The following is a 20,594-nucleotide window of genomic DNA, read 5'->3' as shown; positions in this document are numbered from 1 at the left end:
ATCAAGAGCATTTGCCTTTCCAATTTCCCCTCAGTGTTAAGTTCTCCCTAGAAACAGCCATGACAGAACCTTGAAGCCTCCCAGATTCTTCAAAGAGCTGACCAGCTAACAAGAACTCAGAACTGTGCTCCTGATCCCCTGTTTATGGCCTAACTTCTCTTTCTATTATGAACAGATATTTGCTCAGTCTCAGAATGTGTGATATCTATATATGCTGATGAACCAACTGGTCTGTGTTAAAATACCCCTTACTGATGTCATCTTTTTCTTTTTTTTTTTTTTTGGCTGGGGGTGGGTTTGAACCCGCCACCTCGGGAATATGGGGCCAGTACCCTACTCCTTTGAGCCACAGGCACTGCCTGTCACTGATGTCATCTTATTGAGGCTCTTCTTACTTCTCTCTCCCACCTCTGTCCAATCCCCTTCCACCAAGTGTCAGCATCCCAGGTTGCCCCACCCCAACCTATCCTATAACCTGCTCCTAGATACACCTTCTCCGGACTCCATTGCATTCTGCAGCTCCCATGCTCAAAACTTTCAATAGCTCTCCAAAGCCCCTATAATAATCTTCTTGGCCTGACATCCAGAGCCCTCTATACTCTGGTGACATCTTCACAGCTCTGACCCATGTCAACCTCATGCCCCACTCCATTGTTCCTTGCCCTTGGATGTTCTCCAAACAACTCTTTCCATTCTTCAAGCCACACTTTCAAATCCAGTCACTTTCCTTGACCATGTTAGTTTACAATGATTTTTTCCCTCTTCCCACTTCTAAACATATAGCCTACCCCACTTGTTTGAGCGCTAATTCATACACTCATACTTAACTGTTGGTGTTCATGAATGGAATACAGATGGAATGAACTTTATTTTTTATTTTTTTATTTTTGATAGAGACAGAGTCTCACTGTACAGCCCTCGGGTAGAGTGTAGTGGCGTCACACAGCTCACAGCAACCTCTAACTCTTGGGCTTATGCGATTCTCTTGCCTCAGCCTCCCGAGCAGCTGGGACTACAGGCGCCCACCACAATGCCCGGCTATTTTTTTGTTGCAGTTTGGCCGGGGCTGGTTTTGAACCCGCCACTCTCGGCATATGGGGCCGGCGCCCTACTCACTGAGCCACAGGCGCCGCCCCGGGATGAACTTTAGATAACATTTCATTCAGCAGCTCTTTAACCTTGGGCAAATCCCCTTCCATATGGCTGCCTCTTGGTGATACTGACAGGCTGCTATGCCTCAAAGTGTGGCCATTTCATCTCGAATTGCTCGTATAATTAGAGGCATCCACTGTTTTTTTTTTTTAGAGACAGAGTTTCATTTTGTCGCCCTTGGTAGAGTGCTGTGGCATCATAGCTCACAGCAACCTCCAGCTCTTGGGCTTAGGCAATTCTTTTGCTTCAGTCTCCTGAGTAGCTGGGACTTCAGGTGCCCGCCACAATGCCCAGCTATTTTTTTGTTGCAGTTTGGCTGGGGCTGGGTTTGAACCTGCCACCCTCCATATATGGGGCCAGTGCCCTCCTCACTGAGTCACAGGGGTTGCCCCTGTGTTTTTTTTTTTTTTCCTTTTTTTCTGAGACAGTGTCTCACTCTGTTACCAAGCTAGAGTACCCTAGCATCAGCCTAGCTCATAGCAAACTCACACTCCTGGGTTCAAGAGATCCTGTCTCAGCCTCTGAGTAGCTGGGACTACAGGTGCCCACCACAATGTGTGGCTAGATTTTCTTTCTTTCCTTCCTTTCTTCCTTTCCCTTCCTTCCTTCCTTCCTCCCTCCCTCCCGTCCTTCAATATTTTTTTTGAAACAGTCTCATTATGTCGCCCCCTGCACAGTGCTGTGGCATCACAGCTCACAGCAACCTCAAACTCTTGGGCTCAAGCAATTCTCTTGCTTCAGCCTCCCAAGTAGCTGGGACTACAGGCGCCTGCCTCAATGCCCAGCTATTTTTTAGTTATAGTTGTCATTGTTGTTTGGCAGGCCTGGGCTGGGTTCGAACCCACCAGCTCTGGTGTATGTGGCTGGCGCCCTAGACACTGAGCTACAGGCGCTGAGCCTATTTATTTATTTTTATTTTATTTTTTTGAGATAGAGTCTCACTCTGTTGCTCTGGATAGAGTGCCATGGCGTCATAGCTCCCAGCAACCCCAAACTCTTGGGCTCAAGTGATCCTCTTGCCTCAGCATCCTGAGTAGATGGGACTACAGGCCCCAGTCACAACTCTGGGCTATTTTTAGAGACAGGGTCTTGCTAGTGTGACTTGAACTCCTGAGCTCAAGTGATCCTCCCGCCTGGGCCTCACCCAGAAAGCTGGGATGACAGGCATGAACATCCATGCCCAGCTGAGACATCTGCTTTTTAAGGAAGGAAAACCCCATTCATCCCAGTCTAATCAGGTATAAATTTAATGCCTAACAAAAATAAATAAAAAATTTTAAAAAATTGGCTCAGCATCTGTGGCTCAAGCGGCTAAGGTGCCAGCCACATACACCTGAGCTGGCGGTTCGAATCCAGCCCGGCCTGCCAAACAACAATGACAGCTGCAACCAAAAAATACCTGGGCGTTCTGGCGGGCACCTGTAGTCCCAGCTACTTGGGAGGCGGAGGCAAGAGAATTGATTGAGCCCCAGAGTTGGAGGTTGCTGTGAGCCATGATGCCACAGCACTCCACCCAGGGCGACAGCTTGAGGCTGTCTCCAAAAAAAAAAAAAATTTAACAATTAGCTGGGAATGGTCCACCCCACCTGTAATCCTAGCACTCTGAGAGGTTGAGGCAGGAGCATCTTTTGAGCTCGGGAGTTCCTGACCAGTCTGAGCAAGAGTGAGACCCTTGTTTATACGAAAAATAGAAAACATTAGTGCCTGTAGTCCCGGCTACTCCTGCGGTGGCAGAAGGATAGTTGGGACAAGAGTTTGAGGTTGCTGTGAGCTATGATGATACCATTGCACTCTAGCCTGGGCAATAAAGTGAGACTCCGTCGCAAAAAAAAAAGGGAAAAAAAAATTCCCTTGCTATCCCATCTGACTTGAGATTTCTGAGTCCAATTTAAAACCCTCCAGGCCATCCATGGGCAGACTAGATTAAGCAGGGTCCGCAGATCTGCAGTATCAGCGTCACCTGGCAGCTGGTTAGAAATGCAAATTAACAAGCCCCAGCCCAGACCCACTGAATTTGAAATTCTGAGGGTGGGACCCAAGAATGTGAGTTTTAAAAAGTTTGAGGACTGTGTCGCCCATATGAAATGGAAAACAGCTGGCCACCCAGGGTATCTTTGCATAACAAAAAACGGTGTCACTAGGCCACCTTTTCTTCAACTGAATAATCTCTATAGTCTTACCTCAGTTTGTTTTTCCAGCCATTTGTCAAGCAGGGGACGGTACAGTTATATAGGAGGGTCCTACATGCTTCCAGAGGAACAGAGAAAAACAGCTTCCGACGACCGCACGAAAAACTCAATTTTAAAGCAGCCACATAAAGGTTAATTTCCTTCAATGCTTGGCCGGAAAAGGGTTTTGCGGTGTGCGACCCCAGCTGGGCCTGGGCGACAGTTGTGCACTTGGGGGCGGGGATGGGCATGGGGTGCTCTGAGGCTGACTCGCAGTTGCGTTTGGAGTGGTTGGGTTGTGTTTAACGCGTCCCTCCGGCTCACGCACGCACAAAAGTTTTATGTTGTCATGAAGGGGGAACCCAACATTTTGTAGACGAAATAGTCACAGAAGCAACTTTTGAAGCAAAAAAAATTGAGAGAAAAAAAAAAACAAACGCGCAATCTTCCTAGAGGCCCAGAACGGCGCTGTTTGTCCCTTGGTAACTGAGCTACGCCCGGCGACCAGAGCTGCAGTGTCTTCCGCGGTTTTCCTTGCACTTGTCCGCGTAGGTGCACGTCCACCTCTAAACGCTCTCGAGGTGAAGGGTCGGAGGGGCGGCCTCAGCCCCCGGGCCGCCCTCTGTGCGCGGGCCCGGCCGCAGGGGTCCCGGCCCCGCGCCGCGGTCAGCCCCTTCCTCCCTCGGCTGCCGAGCGGGGGCGGGTCCCCGCGGCCGCGGCGCTGCGGCGGGCGGGCGGTAGGGGTCGCTGCGCCGCGGCGCCCGCTCACACCGCGCCGAGGAACCGGGCCGGGCCGGAGAGAAAGGAAACCTGCGGGGGGGAGGCGGCGGCGGCCGCCGAGCGGGCGAGGGAGGAGAGTTCACTTCCACTCGGGTGTCAGCGCGCGGCGGCGGCGGCGGGTGCTGGCGCGGGAGCGCCCAGGGAGAGGGGCGCCCGTCTCGGAGCGGCCAGGGGGAGGAAGCGAGAGGCTGGTTCGCAGCGCGCCGGCAGGGCGCGGAGCCCGCGAGGCTGGCCAGCGAGGGGAGCCGTGGGGGGCGCGCCCCGGACGGGCCCCCGGAGAAGCGCAGGATGCCCCACGAGGAGTTGCCGTCGCTGCAGAGACCCCGCTATGGCTGTAAGTGCGCCGGGCGCGCGGGGCTCCCGCCGGTCTGGGGGAGCCTCCTCCCCGGAGGACGGCGTTGGAGAAGCCGGGGGAGCTGGTGCGCGCCACGGAGGGACCAGGAGGGCAGCGACTGTGAGGCTGACAAAGTTGGGAGCCGGAGTTGCCCAGGGCAGTGAACGGCGTCCTGCTGTTATTCTCTGCATGTTTCTTATCCCAGCTAGCAACTCAGACCTTTTACGCCGCAAACCCCTTTTACGGGGCGCGGGAGCTGCGCTCTGGGACAGACCTGGTTGGGGTTTTAGGGCCATCAGGTGAGGAGCCCGCAGAGCTCCAGGCCGCTGCCGGCTCGGCCAGAGGGTGGCGTTAGGGAACGAATTCCTCCTACCCAGAAGGGCAAGAAAGTTTGCTGTGGCTACAGGTGGGCACGCAAGCAGTGGGTCTGCGCATTGTGCTAGTGGCAAAGTTGGCTTTACTGGACGGGCAGGCGTCTTCTCCTGTCCTGCTGCCTCGGACTTCACTAGAGATTCTAGAGCCAGTTTTGGCCCCACAGATGTGATCCCCTTCCTGCTGAAGCCCCCAGCCCCTTTCCGCCCCCAGCGTGCAGGAAGATTGCCGAGGGAGAGGATGCGGCGCTGGGCTCCTGGGGATCCGGTTGGAGCCCGCAGGACTTGAGCGATCTGGTGTCGATTATCCAGGCAGGAGCTGGCCTTGGAGAGAGGTTGCTTTGGCCGACCGTGAGTGGATGGAGCCAGATTAGCACCAACCACGTGCCTTGGTGTGCAGAGTTCAGAGTCCTAAACATGTGCCAGCAAGTATTTCCTTTAAAACAAACAGAAGGTTGGCTTTCTGTCTCCAGGGTTGGCCCTGTCAGTGAACCTGTGGCCAAGGACTGCAGGGTCATCTTTGGCCCAGGCTGGCCTTGGTGGCAGAGGAGCCAGGTTTGGATTAAGGTGGCGTTACCTGCAGAAGGGATTTTTCAAGAGCCAGAGAGAGAAGGGGTTAACTTGTTGTAAATTCTTTTCCCTGCCACAGAGAAACATCAGAGATGGAAGTTAGTTTTCCCATGTGACCCTTTTGGTGTCATGCATTGAGGAGGAGGCCTGAGAGTACAACTTCTGTTCTCTAAGGAAATGCGTTCAGCAGTTGACTGGGACCCAGTTTTGCAGCCTTAACTAGTCTGCAGTGTGGTAAACCACACAGACGGCCTAAACTCCTTGGGCTGGAGGATGCCCCTGGGCTCATCCAGTGTTGCACTGTCAGCCGCAGATTGGTGGAAGTACCTTAATGTGACAAGCTTGCAACTGTGGTAGCTACGCTGTGTTACATGATGAGATGACCACTACCTCTGGAAACTAGGTGAATCTATTAAAAAACCGTTTGTTGCTATCACATGATCGAGGTTAACCCTCATTAGCCATACCATAGTACAAAATTTCCGTGAGTTTGGTGCATTTAGTGCAGCATGAGCGTCAGTCCCCGCAGGTGCATTTGTGATGTTGCCTGATTTTGATTGACTTTATCTGTGGTTTTAGTGCACAGAAGAAGCAGTCAAGGGGGTTGAGGTACGGGTCTGAAGCCCACTCCATGGGCCCACCATCTTCGGAAATGAGCCTTCATCCAGCTTTCCTCACTGGTCTGGTGTGTGTGTGGGGGGGGTGTGCCATCTTGTTGGAATCACTCCCACTTACCTTCCCTCAGCTCGTCAAGTGCTGGTGTTCATTGATTACTTAACATAATAAATCACCCTAAAATATTAAGGCTTTAATATAATATGGTAGTCTGTGATGTTGCTAAAATGAACAGTTTTACAATTTTGATACCAGGTTCAGGAGCGGTGTATGTTCACGGTGCATTGCCGAGGGAGAGGATGCGGCGCTGGGCTCCTGGGGATCCGGTTGGAGCCCGCAGGACTTGAGCGATCTGGTGTTGATTATCTAGTCAGCAGAATATACAAGGATATAACTTCGTGTTAATAGCCACTACCTGACGTTGCCTATTTGTGCAAAAGGATGATTTAGTGCATTAGTATTAATTTCTGGTGGGTGCTGGCTTTGTAGGTCTATCAAAATGAGACTGAAAATAGTACTGTGAGTTCTTCACAGGGAATCTAGGGAAGGGTAGCATGGAATTGTCCTTGCTCTGTTTTATTCCAGGGCTGTGTTTCTCTTGTGTATTGGTTTTGTACGTACTGGTTTAGTAAAACCTAAATCTATGTCAATCTATTTATCCTCAACATTTAAAAATAAAATACCAATACATTGCTCTATTGTGTGAATGTTCTAAGATGTTTGATACTTTGATGCTTTAAAAACAACTTCTTAGTAGTTTGAATTAAGCTGTTACACTTGTTTCTGTCTGGGCTCCCCTACCCCTACCTGCAATTAATTTGGTAATTCTTATACAAAGTAGCAAACAACTCAGCTCTGGGCTTTTACAGTATTTCCCCTCTCTGCCAGGCTGTCTGTAAAATGCCACATAATAAGTTGTACTTGAGGGATTTCTCAATGAGTTCTCCATGAAGGCTATGACCCTTCTCAGATTTCTGACAGGCATGAGATTGCTGGAGTCGTCCTGGTTTGCACACAGGAGCACTGAATGAGATAAACTGTTTAATTCTGGCTATGTTGGTCAGGTCTTCCTGCACTCTGTGACATTATTTTTTGTAAATTAATGCAGAAAGAAGCTGAAATACCGGCTCAGTAATCAGTTCTGGAGGGAAGAAGCGGAAGAAAAGTCAGTGGCTGCTGTATTAATGTAGGCACAGTATATACAGATTATCTTCTTATGCTCAAAACCACATTTAAATGACATCTTTTATTGATTTGCAAATAACTTGTGCTGTTGTAACCAACTGATGCATTTGCCATATTAATTCTGAAAACACTTTGCCACCATGATCTGTTAAGTTTTGTTCGGGCTACTTGAGTTAAAAAGACCAGTGAGAGCAGTTTGCACCCAAACAGATGAGTTCATTCACCACTGATAATCCAGCATTTATGTCCCTGCTGTGAGTCCCTGATGATTGTTACCAATGGTTGTGCATGACAAGAACTAGGATTTTCTACCTTCTGCAAGATCCAGAGATAATTATAAAAGTAATAGCGATTAATGTTTTTCTGTTCACTTCTTTTTAAAAGTGCAGCATAAATCCAGTGGGGATGTGTGTTGGGGGAAGAAGATTCTAGCTGATGCTCTGAGCTTTTTGAGTGATGCTCTCTTCTGAATGGTGGGGTATCTAAATCATCTAGTAACTGGGGGTGGTCTTTGCAGCTAAACCCTTATCCCTTTACAGTGACCGTCCTAAGACAGAGAAACTTAAGTTCTGAATGAGTTAAAGACAGTTGTGTTAAAACAGGATTGAATATGTTTGTGTTTAGCATAGTTCCAACAATCTCTCACTGCTTTCACCTGAACTGCAGAAGGCTCTGTGAAGTGCTGGCCTTCAGCAGACAAAAAGTCAAGCTATTCCTCGTGCGCCAGGGTTTTGGCTGAGTTTCTCTAAAGGACCTTTAAGGTCAACAGCTAAAGTGTTATTTTAGTATGCTTTTAACTTTAATTACACATGTCGTTAGCCAAAATGACTTGTTTGGGAGAGTTTAAGCTCGTAATATTGAGTTTGTTTTAGACTTTAATGTTATTTGGGGTGTTAGCTAACCCCTTTTTTTCTAGGGAACCAGTGATTTTTCTATTGCCCAGACCCTCCCACTCCTTTTAGCAGTTCCTTTTATTTATTTTTTTTTTGTAGAGACAGAGTCTCACTGTACCGCCCTCGGGTAGAGTGCCGTGGCGTCACACGGCTCACAGCAACCTCCAGCTCTTGGGCTTACGCGATTCTCTTGCCTCAGCCTCCCGAGCAGCTGGGACTACAGGCACCTGCCACAACGCCCGGCTATTTTTTTGTTGCAGTTTGGCCGGGGCTGGGTTTGAACCCGCCACCCTCGGCATATGGGGCCAGCGCCCTACTCACTGAGCCACAGGCGCCGCCAGCAGTTGCTTTTATTTAATAGGCCAGTGTACAAACAAATCTAATGCTTACCACGTTTTCATGGTAACCAAAAGAGAAAGAAAGGCCATTCAACTTCGGATTTGGTAGGGTCAGGTAAGTGCTGCAGGACAGACACCTCACCATGGGCTGTGGATTCAGAGTTTGGGACCTCACCGAGTGCTGAGTGCTTTTCCTGCATTATTGTTATCATCTGCTTATTATTACCTTTGAGAAGGCCAGTGGTTTCCCCATTTCACAAAGAAGGTGAAACTCATGATGCTGTCTGAAGGCCACACAGCTAGCTGGTGGCAGGGGAAACTAGGAAGCAGTACTGCCAGGCCCCAGATCCACTCCTCGTCCACTATCACCAGTTTGCCTCTCCATGTATCCCAGAGGGTTCATCCCTGCTTTTTATCATTTTCAGCTGTTTGTCATGATTCACACCTGTAATTCTAGCATTCTGGAAGGCCAAGGTGGGAGGATTCCTTGAGGCCAGGAGTTCAAGACCAACCTGAGCAAGAGAGAGATTCCCCATCTCTGCTAAAACTAGAAAAATTAGCTGAGCATTGTGGCAGGTACCTGTAGGCCCAGTTAGTTGGGAGATGAGGTAGGAAGATCACTTGAGCCCAGAATTTTGAGGTTACTGTGAGCTAGGCTGACACCATAGGACTCTATCCAGGGTGACAGAATGAGACTGTCTCAAAAAACAAACAAACAAAACAGTAAAATGCAGAAACCTAAAGCCATATGGATAGCTTGCTCTTTTAAAAATAGATGCATGATATTCTTTAAAGCTGATTCTGCTGCTGTATTTTTCCCCTTGAAAAAATGTAAATACATGGGCTTTTTATAGACTACATCCAGACATCATCAAAGGATTTTATGTATACATAGAGACATACCATCTCTCACTGTGAGGCACTGAAGTGAAAAGAAAGGCTTTTCCATTATAATATAGTGGAATGTGCCAGTGATTCCAAATAGGATTATATATATATATATAATTTATATATATATATATTTTGTTTGTTTGTTTGTTTGTTTGATACAGAGTCTCATTCTGTTGCCCAGGCTAGAGTGCCATGGTGTGTCACCATAGCTCACAGTAACCTCAAATTCTTCACAGCAATCCTCCTGCCTCAGTAGTTGAGACTGTAGAAAAGTGTCATAATACCCAGCTAATTTCTCTCTCTCTTTCTTTCTGTTGTTGAATCTCACTCTGTTCCCCAGGCTAGAGTGCCATGGCATCATCGTAGCTCACAGCAATCTCAAACTCTTGGGTTCAAGCAGTTCTGCCTCAGCTCCCTGAGTAGTTGGGACTATAGGTGCCCACAATAACACCTGGCTCATTTGTGTGTGTGTGTGTGTGGTAGAGAAGGGGTCTTGCTCTTGCTCAGGGTGGTCTCAGAAGATCCATCCACTTCTGCCTCCCGCAGTGCTAGGATTACAGATATGAGCTACCATGCCTGACCCTGGTGAATTTTTCTTTCTTTTTTTTTTTTTTTTTTTGAGACAGAGCCTCAAGCTGTCGCCCTGGGTAGAGTGCCATAGCATCACAGCTCATAGCAACCTCCAACTCCTGGGCTCAAGTGAGTTTCTTGTCTCTGCCTCCCAAGTAGCTGGGACTACAGGCGCCTGCCACAATGCCTTGCTATTTTTTGGTTGCAGCCATCATTGTTGTTTGGCAGGCCCAGGCTGGATTCGAACCCTCCAGCTCAGATGTATGTGGTTGGAGCCTTAGCCGCTTGAGCCACAGGCGCCGAGCCTAATTTTTCTATTTGTGGTAGAAGTGGGATCTCATTCTTGCTCAGGCTAGTCTTGAGCTCTTGAGCTCAACAGATTCTCCAGCTTTTAACCCCCCAAATGCAAGGATTACAGTGTGAGTCACTGTGCCCAGCCTCCAAATAGGATAATTTGTAAAACACTTCATTACATACACCAACCATACCGTAGATTCTGAGATTGATGAGAAATCTATTCAGGCAAAAATGTGTAGTACAGTGACTTACCAGTGGACTGATCCTTTTTCACTTTTTTGTTTTATTGTTTTCCCTTGTGAGGCATTATAGTGTTGACAAAATGCAGAAGCTTTGGAATTGAATAGATATGAGTTTGAATTCTGACTTCCATTGCCTGCCTGAGTAGCCCTGGGATTTCGGTTTCCTGTTATACTTTGTCAGGTGTGTGGAAATGATATACCTATACAGGTGGCTGGTGTGGTTCCTGGCATATAATGTTAAACAAATTGATGTTGTTTCAATTAAGTGAGCACCTCTTGTGTACAGAGCAGTGTGCATGAGCGAGCAGGACTGAGTTAGTTACAGTTTACAATAGAATCTAGGAGGTCAGGAATAATGCCTGTTCTTGGAGCATGCCTTCAGGTTCTTTAGAAGTAAAGATGGAGGAGCAATGAATTTGGATTGGGGCAATGGGAAGGCTTCGTGAAGCTTGTGAATTTGAACATGACCGTGAGGAAGGTCAGAGGAAAAACTGAAAGGCATTTGAATGTATTTCTGGTTTAGGCCATTTGGTGGGGTTAATGCTTATCTTTTATTTATCTAGGCAAGGAAGGGCAGTATGAGTTGTTTTGAGGAGAGTTACTTGATCCAACCCTTCCCTGAAGTATTTTCTAAAGAACCTAAGAACTTCAATAGACGTTCATGGGGTGTGGTCCAGAGAGGTGAGAAAAGTGGGGGATGGAGGTGAGGTTCGGGGATGTGTGCTTTTGGTGCCCCCTGTCCTCCCCCGCCCTGCTTCTGGGTTTGGGGATATCTTTTGGATGGGCAGCTTTGCTGGGTAGTTTTGCTCAGGAAAGGCAAATTCTCCAAGAACAGGTGAGAGAAAAGGTAGCAGCGGGGTGGGCATCCTGACAACTAAAGTAGGCAGTAGGGTCTCTCTCCTCTTTTCCCTCATTCTCTCCATTACCTGTGGTGTATCTGGGGGCGGGGAGTAGGGTTTCTCTCATGTTTTCCCCTCATTTTCTCCATGATTTGTGGCAATTTTTGCCTCTCAGATTCCACTGGAAATTGATTTTTTGAAACAGAGACTCACTTTGTCGCCCTCAGTAGAGTGCTGTGACATCACAGCTCACAGCAACCTCAAACTCTTTGGCTCTAGCAATTCTCTTGCCTCAGCTTCCCACGTAGCTGGGACTACAGGTGCCTGCCACAATGCCTGGCTGCTTTTAGAGTCAGGGTCCCACTCTGGCTCAGGATGGTCTTGAACTCCTGAGCTCAAGCAATCCACCTACCTCGGCCACCCTGAGTGCTGGGATCACAAGTGTGAGCGACCATGCCTGGCCCTGGAGATTTTAGTGTTTTCCAGCACCCCAGTTTGGTTGAAGAATGACTTAGAAGACCATGTTTCTAGTTGACTAGCAGTTGCCTAAAGATAGGTAGCTAGACTCAGTATTGCAAGAAGAACATAAGATTTTACTAAGTTCAAACTGGACTCTTCTTTAATTCTGTAATCATGTGTTACATATGAACCTTCTTGCCAAGGTGCCTAAAAGGAGCTGATAGCTGCTTCTCCCATCAGTACAGTGGTTTTCCAGTAGCACTTCCTGCAGCATCTCCTGATAGCAGGTGGGGAAAGGCAGATAGATGCCCAGGCCCCACCCAGACCTACTCAGTCAGAAACTCTGAGGTGGGCCCAGAAATCTGAATTTTAACAAGCCTTCCAGCTGATTCTGGTACATAAGAAGGGTAAAAAGACATCTCTAATGTACACTTTCTCCATAGTGCTTGCAGGTTTTTGTCAAGTAAGTGAAAACACATGGGCATATTATGGAATGCTTTATTTACAATATCCCTTTGTGTGTTTGATTTGAGCACACATGCATACCACATTCTATACAGGTTTATGTTTATTTTATAGAATTTAGTGTGGTATGGCTTCAAAAGGTTGCTTTTCTCCTGGAAGACAAATGTTTGGAAGGTGCTGTGGTTTGAATTTGTCCCCCAGAGTTCCTGTGTTGGAAATCTAATCCCCAGTGCAACGAGGTTGGCAGGTGAGACCTAATAAGCGGTGAGGAGGCCACCAGGGTCTGCCCTCATGAATGGATTAATGTTTAATGCTCTTATTGTGAGAGTGGGTTCCTTATAAAAAGGATGACTTTGGTCCCCTTTTCTGTCTCTTTCACCATGTTATGATGTGGCAGGAAGACCCTTGCCCTTTGCTGGCCCCTGGATTTTGGACTTCCCAGCCTCCAGAACTGTGAGATTTCTGTTCATTATAAATGGCCAGGTCTCAGATATTCTATTATAGCAGCACACAGTGGACTTAGCCTTAAGGCAAAGTCTAAAATCTTCATTGATTTGGGATTAAATGAGAGTAGGTTCCCAGGGATTTTTAGGTGGAGGTGATGCTTTTAGGAGCCATTGGGAAGCCTTTATCATGTAGATGGGAGGCCTGAAGCCTGGCAATTTGGGCTTCTACTCCTTTGTGGGGGGTGGTACCGGACAGTAAGGATTTTTTTCCCTCCAGGGCAGCTTAGTGTTTTGTTTTGTTTTTTTTTGTAGAGACAGAGTCTCACTTTATCGCCTTCAGTAGAGTGCCATGGCATCACACAGCTCACAGCAACCTCCAACTCCTGGGCTTCAGCGATTCTCTTGCCTCAGCCTCCCGAGTAGCTGGGACTACAGGCACCCGCCGCAACGCCCAGCTTTTTTTTGGTTGCAGTTCAGCCGGGGCCGGATTTGAACCCGCCACCCTCGGTATAAGGGGCCGGCGCCTTACCGACTGAGCCACAGGCGCCGCCCCAGGGCAGCTTAGTGTTTTGCATTCATTCACAATTTTTAGAACTACTCCACACTATTTGATAGGTATAAATGCAGCCAGGTCATCCACACATTATGGGGAAAGTCCACATCTGTTTATTGTACTATTAATAAATGATAGGACATTCTTATGATTTTTTTTTAACTTGGGAATCACCAAAATAGAAGACTTAATTGTTCTCCTTTCTCCATTACTACTAAATCTCTGAAGGAAGACATTTTATGTACCCTTTTTTAAATTTTATCTCAATTTTCATACTTTACTGGCAATGTGAATTGAACCTTAAGCAGTGTTAATGCATTTCCGATAGTCACCTCTGAATAGTCTGGATTTGCATGTGATTAAAGCAAAATATATTTCAAATACTGAGGTAATGCTGAGGTTCAGTATCTAGCCAGTAGCCTGGTACTCTGGCACCTAGAAGGCACTCAACAAATATTTGCTGTTACAATATTACAGGTTTTGCTTAATATTGTCTATACTATACTACTTGTTTAAATGAGAAATTTATTGCCATTATCTGTCAAATTTAAAGATAGTCTTAATAGTTTTCAAGTGCCATGCAAACATCTAACACCTAAGGTTTGCTTTTATTCCTGTGGAACCCGGGCAAGTTATTTTAATTGGTCTGCCTGAGTTTTCCCATTTGTAGAATGAGGATGGGGAAATGTGTATTCAAAGGGTTAAATAATTTAATACACAGAAACAGACATGCTCAGAATGTGCCTCTGTGGAGTCAGCACCCGAATGATAAGGATGGTGTTGGCAGTACCACCCCATCCAGCACTGCCCCTGGTGTGTGCCCCACCTCATTGCCCTTTCCTCCACTTCAACAGAAAGTGGATTAAAAATCCCAGCCTTATTGTCTCTTAAGAATGGAAAATAAGGGCGGTGCCTGTGGCTCAAAGGAGTAGGGCTCTGGTCCCATATGCCGGAGGTGGTGGGTTCAAACCCAGACCCAGCCAAAAAAAATGCAAAAAAAAAAAAAAGTAATAAAGAATGGAAAATAATTCTTCAGTTATTTATATGCAAATAGAGTTCAATCTAACCATCCAGGTGGGGATCAAATCTTTGTGTATGTACTATTAATATTTTTAACATTTTTTTAGAGTGGGCGGGGTTCTCTATATTGCTCAGGCTGGCCTCAAAATCCTGGGCCGAGTGATCCTCCTGGCCTCTGCCTCCCTGGGACTATCGTCGTGTACCAATGCAACTATAAAAAAACTGATTTATTGCTGTTTCCCAAGGGAGGAGGAAGAGGGGGTTGGGTTTCTGTGTTCATGTTTTGCCTCTTCAGGTGTTCTTGGGGGTTGTCACTCTGAAGTTAGGCTTCCAAGTTTAAGTTGGTCATTGCTGCTGTTCCTGGTTTGAAAGCCTGCGGGTCCTTAATGTTAAGTAGCTAGGAACAAACTACTTAAGTCAGTCTTGATCTTTATGCCTACTCCAGACTGTAGAGTTTGACTTTGCTACCAGGGTGAGCCAGCCTGTGGTCAACCCCGTCTTGTGGGAGTTTAGTAGAGAGGTGAGGAAGAGGTGAAAGAACATCCCTTGATATCCCTCAGGCCTTACTGCTGCTTCTAGAAAGTCAGTGTAGCTGCAGGTTCATGGGCCTCATGCTGCTCACCTGAGAGGATAGCTGGAGAGTCAAAGCCATTAACAGTGAACCTGGGCTGCTCACATGCCTACTTTAATAGTATTCACTTTGCTTCCCTCCCCTTTCTACCATTTTCTTTCTTTCTTCTAGTGAGTTTCATATAAAATTTCCTATCACTCTCTCTATTACTCACCTCCACCCAAAAGAGGCCATTGCAATCAGCTGGACTTGTTGGGTTCCTACCTTGGCCTTGAATATGTCACTTTGGTGTTCTCTGCCTCAGCCTTGGCTGACTGAGCCGGTTTTGCGGGGTTGGAGTGAGGGGCTTGGAAAGATGTCTGTCACATAGCCTCATGGAATGTGACCTCTCCCCATTCACCCATGCCCAAACTGTGGGTGATTCAGTAGGGAGGCCTCCCAGACCCTTGGTGCATGGAGAACAAAAGTTTGTCTGGGGTGGTACCTGTGGCTCAAGGAGTAGGGTGCCATATACCAGAGCTGGTGGGTTCAAACCTGCCCTGGCCAAAAAAAAAAAGAAAAAAAACAACTGCAAAAAAAAAAAAAGTTTGTCTGAAAAATGGTTCTTACAGAACTAATACAAACATGCTTTCACTTTCATTCTCTTACCTGCTAATGAATTTTATTTTCCAAAGGAGAAAAATATTAATTTAACAAGAATGTATAAAGATACAGCTTTCTGTCCATGAGAACCAGGGTCATGTGAGTCCTTGCCTTGCTTTGGTACTGATTCTGGGCATGGTCATTAGTTTTCCTTCTCAGTTGTACCGTATAATATTTGCTATTACTGGTTTGCATTGGCCAGCAGTTTGGAGGATCTTCAATGTGAGCACGTGGTTAGAACTTTTCGCATTTGATTGGGTGAACTCAGAAAGAAATGTGTTTCTATGTGGTAGTGTTTAAATCTCTAAAAATGAGTACTTTTGTTAAGGAGGGCAAATTAGATCTAGCCATCACACAGCCAGCACGTTAACCTGTGTTTAAGTGACTATTTGTAGAAGGTTATGCCAGTATCTTTTTAGAAGTTGCCTTCATGGAGAGGAACGGGGGCAAGGGTGGGAATAGTGTTTGAAATAGTTTTTACCATCTACTATATTACCTTTCCAGAAAAAGCAATTGTGATATTTTTGAAAAATATTCTACATTGATTACTCTAAGAAAAATGTGCACAAATTAGAACATCAGTAAATTCCATGGAGGGTGGGACTGTATCTTTTGGTCAATGCTGTATCCCCAGTGTCTGGTCCATAGGTCCACTTGTCAACAGTAACAAAGGTATTTTGGTAATACTTTCTAGGTAACAAAGTATTTGATTTTTTTTTTCTTTTTATAGTTAGATTAAGTTAGAAAGCTGTAACAGTTACCTTTGCTGCTCAAGGTACAAAGTTTTTTTTTTAGCTATAAATGCTGCCATATGAAAATTAGAGTTTGAAAAATAGATCTGTTATTATTGGAAGGATTTAATGGTGGTACACACATAGATCGAGGGACAGAGAAAGAGAGAGAGAAATACCAGGAGGTCTAGGACTCTATAGTTGTTGAGGTGTTATAGTTAAAAATTGGAAGGGAAAGCGTGTAGGATGATGATGTATAAAAGGAGGTCATGAGTCAAGAAGCAGTATCCATGGTGAACTGGTTGTTGACACAAAAGTAGGGGATGTTCTACTGACTCAAAGCGAGAACTCTTAAGAGCCTGTAAAGAGCTCAACCACTCATGACCTTCATTGGATGAGGCTAGATGCCATGTATGGGGTGGAATTTATACAGGGCTTGCAGACCAAATGCTTTCAGGGGTCAGATGTGACCAGCGTCTTATACAAAATGATAGAGAGCTTTGGAGTGTCTGTCAGTTGGCAAATGTACAGTAGAACCTCCAAAGTTGGTCACCTCCCCGCATTGACCACCTCCTTAAGTTGACCTAGTTTTATTGTTTTTTCTTTCCTTCCTCCTTTCTTTTTTCCTTTCCTTTCCTTGCCTTTCCCTTTCCTTTCTTTTCCCTTTCCTTTCCTTTCCCTTTTCTTTCCTTCCCTTTCCTTTTCCTTTTTCCTTCCCTTCCCTTTTTCTTTTCCCTTCCCTTCCCTTCGCCTCAAGCTGTTGCCCTGGTTAGAGTGCCATGACATCACAGCAACCTCCAACTCCTGGGCTCAAGCCATTTGTCTGCCTCCGCCTTCTAAGTAGCTGGGACTACAGGCACCTGCCACAATGCCCGGCTATTTTTTGGTTGCAGCCATCGTTGTTTGGTGGGCCCGAGCTGGATTCGAACCCACCAGCTCAGGTGTATGTGGCTGGCGCCTTAGCCGCTTGAGCTATGGGCACCAAGCCAAGTTGACCTGGTTTTCATAGACGAGACATGCACCACGTGTATGTATCTGTACAGTAGGCCTAGTTCCTTATGTTGGCCACCTGTACGTTGACCAGTTTGTTATAGTCCCATGGGTGGTCAACTCATAGAGGTTCAATTGGTTACCTTAAATTGAGAGAAAGACATTCGTGAGTTATGTACAGGCAAAACAAGATAACTTAGTCTTATTTGGCCCTTTGGAGGTTTCCATTGCCCTGCGTGTTATGCTGTAAAGCTGAGGTAGCCACGAGAATAAAGCACTGTGATAGCAGGCCGCATCCGAGGACGTAGGGTGAAGTTCTGCTTACTGCGTGACATTTGCTATGACTTCTCGGAGCTTCCTTCTACGTCAGAAAAATGGTTTATGTTTATGTGAAGTAAACATGAAGGGAGATTGCTCTGAAAACCGTTCAAGTGTGTTTCTGTATGGTGGGAGGGGGAAGCTTGCCACTTAATCTGAATAATTCTTCGATGTACTGTCATTAGTGTTGCAAGGGTTTATCATTTACTCATCTACCTCAAAGGCGGTGCCACCTTAGTTTTGCGATATAAGCCTTTTTTAAAATTCATGCTCGAAATGAGGTTTCCCTTCCTTCTCAAGCTTGAAAGGCAAAATGTTGTCTTGTGGTAGCAGTATCTTTGAGGTACCAAAAAAATCTTAGTATGTGCTCTTTAGACAGATTCTACCTTGTCCATCTGAGCCTTTCTTTTACTAGGAAGTATAAATTTTGAAAGCACAAGTTAATAGTAGGATACTGTAAATTGGAAAGACTTTCCAAGATTAGTGTCTTTGAGACCCATGCTGTGGAAAGAAAATGTTTTGTTAAAGGCAACTTTTTGCAGGGAGGCAGTAACATGTGAGGCAGGGGCATGTGTGTTCTTTTTTTTTTTTTTTTTTTGAGACAGAGCCTCAAGCTGTCGCCCTGGGTAGAGTACCATGGCATCATAGCTCACAGCAACCTCCAACTCCTGGGCTCAAGCAAGTCTCCTGCCTCCGCCTCCCAAGTAGCTGGGACTACAGGCACCTGCCACAACGCCAGCTATTTTTTGGTTGCAGCCGTCATTGTTTGGTGGGCCTGGGCTGGATTCGAACCCGCCAGCTCAGGTGTATGTGGCTGGTACCTTAGCCGCTTGAGCCACAGGCGCCGAGCCGTGTTCTTTCTTTTTTTTTTTTTTTTGGCAGGGGCTGGGTTTGAACCCGCCATCTCTGGCATAAGGGGCTGGTGCCCTCCTCCTTTGAGCCACAGGTGCCGCCCAGCATCTGTGTTCTTAACAAGGTGGGGTGCGGGGAATGAAGCTTGAGAAGGCAATTCTGTCTTCAGTGTGGGGACCGAGGTCATGTCTTCCTAAAGCTGAGATCCTGTGCTTTATTGTGAAAAAGTAGAGGAGGGTGGTTCAGAGGAGGGCAGTTGGGGTCACTTGGGACTTGAAGATTTTTCAGGGGTGCTGGTGTCAACAGCAGGCCGACCTCCTAGGTGGATTGTATTTCCTTGACTATTCTCCATGCCACCATAATATCACCTCGTAGTTTAGAGATTGTCTAATGGTTGTCAACCTGGCTACCCACTGGAAACTCCAGGGGAGCTTTACCAAGATAACACTGGTTCCTTGGATACCAAGCTCCACATCTTCTCTTTGTGTTGGGGTAGAGCTCTAGTGTAGGTATTTTTACTTTGCTTTTTCTTTCTATTAATTTAAAAAATTTCGAGCACTCAAAACCTCAAAGAAGAATTCAAGAACATCCATTCCTTTCACTGAGCTTCAACAACTGCTACACCATTCCATCTGCAGATATTGGGACAGCACACCCCTAAATACTTCAGCACACTTTTCATTTATCAGGAAAGTCACTGTCCTCTCCAGCCCCATGCCCACTACCACCTAATATTACCATGTGTTCAGTTCCATTTTTCAACCTAAATTCTGCACCAAGATTTCCCTAACCGCACTTCACAGCCCTTTTTTAAGGATCCAGTCAAGTTTCTCTAACATTGCCTTTGGCTGTTGTGCCCTGAGTCTCTTCCCCAGTTTGGAAGAGTGGTCCCCCCACCATCAACTCAATGACATTGAACTCTCTGAGGAGTCCTGGCCTGTTTCCTGGTGTGAATGCCTCGTGAGGGACCCCTTTTCCTCCAGGGATAACATGCCAGGGGACGCAATGTCCAGCCTCCCATTACTGGGAATGAATAGATGGGTTTTTTAAAACCTCCCTAGGAGACTCAGTGCCTGTAGCTCGGTGGCTAGGACACCAGCCACTATCCTGGAGCTGGCGGGTTCAAACCCAGCCCCGGCTTGCCAAACAACGATGACAACTATAACCAAAAAATAGCCGGGCATTGTGGCAGGCGCCTTTAGTCCCAGCTACTTGGGAGGCTGAGGCAAGAGAATCACTTAAGCCCAAGAGTTGGAGGTTGCTGTGAGCTGTGATGCTACGACACTCTGCTGAGGGCGACATAGTGAGACTCTGTCTCAGGGAAGACAAAAAAAACCATCTCCCTAGGAGATTCTAATGTGCAGCTAAGGTTTGAAATTCATTAAATTAATTAAAACGACCTCACTTTGTGTATTTTAAAAATATAACATAAAATTGCCATTTTAACCATTTTTTCAGTGGACATTTTCCTGTGGCATTAAGTGTAATGCCTTTACATGGTTGTGTAAACATCACCCTCCATCTCCAGAATTTTATTTTCCCAATTCATATTCTGTCCTCATTACATAGACCTCCCTGATCACTCTTCCCCCCAGCACCTGCAGCCACCATTCTGCTTTTCATTTCTGTGAATTTGACCTCTCTGGGTGCCTCATGTAAGTGGACTCCTACAGTATTTGTCCTTTCTGTCTGGATTATGTCACTTAGTATAATCTTCAAAGTTTATCCATGTTATAGCATGTGTTAATATTTCCATCATTTTAAGGCTGAATAATATCCCATTGTATGTAGGTACCACATTTTATTGATCCATTGATGGACCCTTCAGTTGTTTCCACCTTTTGTGAATAAAGCTACTGTGAACACAGGTGTACAAATATCTGTTTAAGTCTGTACTTTTATTTCTTTTGGGTATATTCCCAGAAGTGGGCTTGCTGGATCATATAGTAATTCTGTTTAAGTTTTGGAGGAATTGCCATGTACCCCTCACTTGTCAATGGAGTACGCTGAAGAACACTTACCAGGGTTGAACAGTCTTTGAGTTCAGGGAGGAACCCAATTAGAATGCGAGCTGTTAGGTTCCTATTCAGACACTACCCGGGAGGCTGTGTTTAAGCAATGGGGATAGAATCTAGCTATGGCAAAATTTACTATTTTGTGAGTTCAGGATGAAGGCCGAGGGTTACAGGATAGTTTTACATTTACATTATGCATAACTTTAAGGTTTTTTTTTTTAAAGTTTTTGATTGGTAACTTAAATAGTATTAATATGTAGATAACCATTTGCCTTTGGTCTCTATAA

The 20,594-nt window shown here is 46.1% G+C and overlaps 1 protein-coding gene across 3 annotated transcripts in view; it reads left to right on the top strand.

Moving 5' to 3' along the window:
- Positions 1–4,093: 4,093 nt before the first annotated feature.
- Positions 4,094–20,594, top strand: part of IQGAP2 (IQ motif containing GTPase activating protein 2) — a 362,038-nt gene continuing 345,537 nt past the window's right edge. For 2 of the 3 annotated variants that reach the window (XM_053588316.1, XM_053588306.1), the window contains exon 1: positions 4,094–4,434. In XM_053588316.1, coding sequence (XP_053444291.1) covers positions 4,389–4,434 — 46 coding nt within the window. In that variant the 5' untranslated portion in view covers positions 4,094–4,388. Of the gene's footprint in view, positions 4,435–5,302; positions 5,432–20,594 lie in introns of those variants that run through there. The other variant, XM_053588326.1, reaches the window with a different exon arrangement.

This window comes from Nycticebus coucang, chromosome 1 (assembly GCF_027406575.1).
Source record: "Nycticebus coucang isolate mNycCou1 chromosome 1, mNycCou1.pri, whole genome shotgun sequence".
In the NCBI taxonomy this organism is placed as follows: domain Eukaryota; kingdom Metazoa; phylum Chordata; class Mammalia; order Primates; family Lorisidae; genus Nycticebus; species Nycticebus coucang.
Note: the sequence above shows the minus strand (reverse complement) of the source record. Positions and strands in the feature narration are given on the sequence as shown.